This window comes from Aristolochia californica, unplaced genomic scaffold, assembly GCF_029961685.1.
Source record: "Aristolochia californica isolate CCGP_79_NKW_82.1479 unplaced genomic scaffold, dmAriCali1.0.hap1 SCAF_10, whole genome shotgun sequence".
Taxonomy (NCBI): Eukaryota; Viridiplantae; Streptophyta; class Magnoliopsida; order Piperales; family Aristolochiaceae; genus Aristolochia; species Aristolochia californica.
Genome location: NW_027181771.1, coordinates 26,541,840 through 26,548,235, shown reverse-complemented (window position 1 = coordinate 26,548,235; position 6,396 = coordinate 26,541,840). Strand labels below are relative to the sequence as shown.

Here is a 6,396-nt window from a genome sequence, read left to right as displayed (position 1 = left end):
TAGTCAGTATGCTCACTTCAATACATTGAGTCAACCTTAGACGACAAGATTAATACAATTATTTGTTTAAAAAATGACCAAACCACATGGCTTTCCTAAGAAGTACAATAAATATATAATATATAAATAATTGGTTTCAACAATCAAATCAACAAGTTATATTTTTATGATGAAGTTAATCTCTGGAATCACTTTTCAAAAAACGTTGTAGATACTAGAAGAATAATTTTTTTTGCTTTAATAGATTCCACTGAACAATCGGCTTATCAAAGCATGAAAGTCTATGGTGTTGGCAATTTATCAATAAAAGTTCTCTTTGTTCACCTTATTTTTAGTTTGTTTTTCTCTCGCTATATTATTTTGCATATAGGTGATCAAACTTCTCTTGTTTCTGATCTAATAGGCATGAAAGTAGATGATGTTGGCAATATGCAACTATGCATATTTGATATTTAAAAGTGAACAATAACCTAAAGATAAGTGACTTTGACATTATTTAATTTAGAAAAAATAATTCAATTACAATAGTCACCCAAAGGCAAAAATAAGTAGAGAAAACCAGATGAACTAGAACTAAAAAGCACACAAGAATACTACAAGAGAAAACCACATGCCGCCTGATTTCCATATGTATTTGAAAGTTCTGGAAGCTTTAGAAATTTATATAGATATGAAGTAACCAAACAAAGTAATGGGATTTATTACAGATGCCACTAAAAAAATCATGTAAAGAAACCAATTAGAGGTGACTAAAAATTACTATAATTTAATAAATAAAAAAGTTACTCCCTGCTGCGAGAGAAAAAGTCATTAAAAATTTTCAACGTATTATCATGGTGAAACAGTTGATAAGATAGTTGATCAATATGGAGCAACTAATGCCACCTAGGTGTCCATAGCCAAGAATGCCAACAAAAGTGGGTCCCATTATATTGACGGTTTATTTGGAACCACATAAAAACAGAAAGATACTTTTGTTATTTGATAGCAAATAACCATTAAAAAAAGAAACTAAGAGAGAAAATTGTTATTTCAATTAGTTAATAATTTTCTCTCACAAAATCATAAAATCTGAGAAGAAGAAAAAAACAGAAAAGAAATCTCTTTCTCCTTGTTTTTCCTCTATAAAAGTCAGTCGTGGGGTGCTTTATGCGTCACGGCGGTAATGTTTGTCAAAAAGGCCAGCAAATAAAACGTCTCAATCACATTAGGCCACGGCCATGTCGGAGTACAGACTCTCTTAGTTTCTTCCTTCTCTTCTCTTTCTTTCGTTAAATAAAACCACACCACGTCTTACAAACGTCTCAACCCCTTTAGGCCACCGCCATGTCGGAGTACAGACTTTTCTCTGCCATGTTCATCAAAATATTACTGACCATGGTCCTCTTCGGGCCTGTACATCCTGATCGCACCGACTTCGCTTACAACGGATTCACAAACGCCGACTTGATCCTCGGAGACCTGGCCACCGTCACCCACAACGGCCTCCTCCGTCTCACTAACAATACCAAAACGCACAAAAGCCGTGCTTTCTATAAGGCTCCTTTACATTTCAAGAACTCGTCCACCGGTAACTCCACTCTCTCTTTCTCCACCACATTCGTTTCTGCCATCGTCCCTATAAATCCCAATTTCAACGGCCAGGGATTTGTCTTCGTCATTTCTCCGTCATTTCAGCTTCCCGGAAGCTTACCTGCGCAGTTTTTTGGCGTCTTCAATTCGAGAAACAATGGGGATCCAAACAATCACATCTTTGCGGTCGAGCATGATATCTACAAAAACATCGAGTACACAGATGTCGACGCAAACCATATCGGAATCGATATCAATGGATTGGTCTCTATCGGCTCAGCTCCCGCTGCTTATTTTGCTGACGATCGCTGGAACAACTTCAGCCTCAGTACTGGAATCCCCATTCAGACTTGGATAGAATATGATGGAGTGGATAAGCTGCTAAACGTAACAGTGGCTCCGGTTAAAGTACCCAAACCCCAGCGCCCGCTTCTCTCTGCAGCTGTCGACCTTGCGTCTGTGTTCTTAGACCCCATGTATGTGGGCTTCTCTTCGGCTACAGGCCGGCTTGTGGCGTGTAACTACATACTCGGATGGAGCTACAAGATGAACGGCCAAGCTCAAGCACTGGATCTTTCTTCCCTCCCCGCACTTCCTCGAATGACACGCAAACCGAAAACTAAGGTTTTGACGATTGGGTTGCCCATCATTACTGGATTTCTCACGTTAGCCGCCGTCTCTGCAGCTATGTTTATTGTGAGAAGGAAGATCAAATACAGTGAAGTGGTGGAAGATTGGGAACGCGAGTACGGACCCCATAGGTTCAGGTACAAGGACTTGTTCACTGCCACCAAGGGATTCAGAGAAAATGAGCTTTTGGGAATAGGAGGCTTTGGTCGGGTTTATAGAGGTATACTACCCTCGTCCAAGATTGAAGTTGCTGTGAAGAAAGTTTCTCATGATTCAAAACAGGGGATGAAAGAGTTCGTTGCCGAGATCGTGAGCCTGGGTCAGATGCGCCACCGCAATTTGGTACAACTGCTTGGATACTGCCGGCGTAAAGGAGAGCTTCTCTTAGTCTATGATTACATGCCCAATGGCAGTCTTGACAAATACCTCTTCGATCACAAGTCTACTCTGAATTGGAATCAAAGATTCAATATATTAAAAGGAGTAGCTTCAGGTCTTCTCTACCTACATGAGGAATGGGAGCAGATAGTCCTCCACAGAGACGTCAAAGCCAGCAATGTTCTGCTTGACGGAAAACTGAACGGGAAGTTAGGCGACTTCGGTTTGGCAAGGTTATACGACCACGGAGCGGGTCCTAGAACTACCCACATCGTGGGAACGATTGGGTACATGGCGCCGGAGCTCATACAAACAAGCAAAGTTACCACCAGTTCAGATGTCTTCGCTTTTGGGGTTTTCATGCTCGAGGTCGGCGCTGGAAAGAGGCCCGTACACGCGTCCACTGTATCAGGGGAAGAGTTGGTTTTGACGGAATGGGTTTTCAGCTGTTGGAAAAGAGGATCAATCCTAGAATCGAGCGATCCCAAACTCGGAGGTGATTATATCAAAGATGAAATGGAGCTGGTACTGAAGCTTGGCCTGCTTTGCTCGCATCCGGTGGCAGAGGCTCGGCCTAGAATGAGAGAAGTGCTTCAGATTTTGGATGGGGAAGCCCCTTTAACAGAGTTAGTGGCTTGGAACATTTTAGAGAGGAGTGAACATTACGACAGCTTAACAAGCTGCTATAATTCTTCCACGGATCATGGATTTAGTCAAACTACGTCCGTGGTCGAGTCCCTACTTTCAGGCGGTCGATGATTGGTTATGCCTTTGGTGTGTAAATTATACTTACTATTTGATACTTTGAATAAAGTTTGTAAATTCATAATATTATAAAACTATACGGAATCAAAGGTTTCAAAGGTTTGGCACTACTAATGTATGATGGCCAAAATTTTCGAAAGTTTAGTGAGATATGAAGAACTAACGACCTCTTTTCAATCAATTATGAACATTTAATCAAATATCAATAAATTGATTGTCTACCTATACATGTTGTAAGAAATCTTTCGTGAGATGCATCTCATTACCTTTTTCCAATTTATGATGGCCCTACAAATACAAAAGTTAACTTCTTTTATACTTTTTTATAATTCTTAAAATATCCTTTGTAGGAAAAAAATTATTCATTAAAATTAGAACCTCGATCAACGATTCAAATCATCGATATTGATTAACAATTAACATTGAAGGAATCTGATCTCAATTGACCGATGGGTTAGGGTTTAGGATTTATGGTCAGTCGATGGTTAAAATCAAATTGTTTTATTGAAGGAACCTAAATGTAGTTAGCATATGGTTAAAGTCAAAGGCCTTAATTGTCAAAGTATAGACATTTTGTTATAGAGTCTATATATTCTCTTCAGCCGAAATTTGGATAGACTCTTGAGATCAGTCCAAAACAAGGTGACACATAAGTGACACATGGTGTCACACAAAACTTCATCCAAGCAAAGAAAGTAACAAATGGATGATACATGGCATCGTTGGAAGTTCCACCTAAAAGGGAGATGTGGCACTATTTCAAATGGGTAAGATGAAAGGTGTCACACTCTCATAGGAAGAAAATGAAGTTGTGCCTCATGTCTCTCTCCCCTTGCATGTGTACCTAATCAATGGAGAGAAAGAAGATAAGGGAGGGAAAAAAGCGGGATAGATGACCCCCCAATCCTATAAATAAAGGCTCCCCATAGGTGTGTGGAGACCTTTTGGGGGGAAATATTTTAAAGGAACAAAATTGTTTGAGAGAAGAAAATTGTTGGAGAATTTAGAGGTGCTTGGATAATGATAATTCAAGCAAAAAATTTTGAGTAGATAACTAAACAACACCAGGTGATGAAGGAACATGACAAACAGATCTTAGCTAGAGATACCCAAATTGTCTAGTTTGTTGAATTTGTGGATAAGAGAAATACTTCATTGATTTATTATAATCAAAGTACATGAATCTCTATTTATAATAGAGGAAAGTAGTAGAGTCCAATGACAATTAAACTACCTTTGTCCCAATTACACCAAAACTCTTACACTTAAAGATAAGTCCTGACATAATTAAATAGCCCAATGTAAATATAAGTCTAACATGACTAAAACACCTTTAAACTGAAACTCTTCTGTGAGACCTGCTTCTATAATAATTCTGGCTCTGTTAGATTTCTTATCGTGTAAGACTTCTCATGTTACCGAATCATGGTGGGTCCCACCAACTCGTGATCAAGGTGGGTCCATATCTTATGGGCTTGGGCCCATCTTCCAACACTTTTGAATATTTGGGCCTTCCTTGGTCGTGTGGGCTTGGGTATATCTTCTAATACTCCCCCTAGAGCTGGGGGTGAGAGAACATCATTGTTAGGTTCCTCACGAGCCATGGATCTTGTCACCCTCCTCTCTTCTCTTCCTTCCATTACCTTGCTTGACGTTGAGATGGAATGAGGGGTTGAAGGGAATTGAATTTTGGAAAGGAGAATTGGGGGAAAAACGGAAGAGAGCTTGAAGGAGCTCTTGACCTGTTTATCTAAATTACATTAACTAAAGTGAACTCAATTGATAATCTTCATTACCCTAGCCGTCCCCTTAAATAGGGTGGAGGACGTCCAAAACCCTAAAGACCTCTTGGGTCAATGGTTCAAACCAATAAATGCTAAACCAACCCAAACCAAAGACAAAACCAAACCAAGAAACAATTACATGGAAATTGAAAATCACATTCATTAATTCCTACGCCTGTTGGTAACTCGTGATGCTATAGAGTCCATAACATCACCCCCCTGCTGGAGAAAGAGCTTGTCCACAAGCTCGAAAGAAGGATATAAAAGTCGAAATGCTGATAACGGCTCCCATGTGGTGTCATTGGGATCGGCATCTGCCCACTGGACTAGAATTTCCCAATCCCCTTGAATGTGGCGTGCTTGTATTACCTGAGCCGGAATAGAAAGGAACCTGCCCTCATGTAGTGGCGGCAGTGGAGTGTGCAGTAGGGGCGAGTCACCCTGAAAGGGCTTCAATTGGGAGACATGAAATACATTGTGGATCTTTGCTTCCGGTGGGAGCTGCAAGCGGTATGCCACGGGCCCAATTTGGTCCAATATCGGAAATGGACCATAATATTTTGGAGACAGCTTATGGCGCTTGGCTGCAGTGAGGGACAACTGGCGATAGTGTTGAAGCTTTAACCACACATAGTCTCTAGGGCAATAAGATGCCTTCCGGTGTTTCTTATCATAAAAGTGTTTCATAGAGTGTTGGGCCGCCTGCCGATGTGTACGTACCTCAGTGAGCATAGCGTCTCGTTCAGCTAATGCTTGGTCCAAAGTGACGACTTTGGATGCCCCTGGTTCATATGGTAACAAACGAGGTGGATCTCTGCCATAAACTACCCTGAAAGGAGTAGTACCCAGTGTTGTGTGGTAAGATGTGTTATAGCAAAATTCTGCCCATGAAAGCCATTTCACCCATCTTCTAGGTGCGTCCCCCATAAAACAACGAAGATACATTTCAATCGTGCGATTGACAACCTCTGTTTGGCCGTCCGTTTGTGGATGATAGGCAGACTAAAATGCCAATTGGGTGCCCTGTAATTTGAATAATTCCTTCCAAAAGAGACTGGTAAAAATGGCATCCCTGTCACTGATAATGGATGAGGGAATTCCATGTAATCGGACAATGTTGTCCATAAATAATTGAGCGACCTGAGCAGCAGTATATGGATGCGCCAAAGCAAGGAAGTGCCCATATTTTGAAAACCGATCAACGACGACGAATATCACCGATTTACCTGATGAAATGGGAAGTCCAGCAATGAAGTCCATGGAAATA

General features: G+C 40.7%; 1 protein-coding gene across 1 annotated transcript; it reads left to right on the top strand.

Annotated features, from left to right (window-relative positions):
- The first annotated feature begins 1,353 nt into the window (after positions 1-1,353).
- LOC137941632 (L-type lectin-domain containing receptor kinase IV.2-like) lies at positions 1,354-3,351 on the top strand. Its single transcript, XM_068787129.1, has one exon. The coding sequence runs from the start codon at positions 1,354-1,356 to the stop codon at positions 3,337-3,339; it is 1,986 nt and encodes a 661-aa protein (XP_068643230.1). The 3' UTR covers positions 3,340-3,351.
- Positions 3,352-6,396: the final 3,045 nt, after the last annotated feature.

Excerpts from the sequence above, each read along its gene's own strand:
- LOC137941632 (XM_068787129.1), top strand. The coding sequence starts at position 1,354 with ATGTTCATCAAAATATTACTGACCATGGTCCTCTTCGGGCCTGTACAT.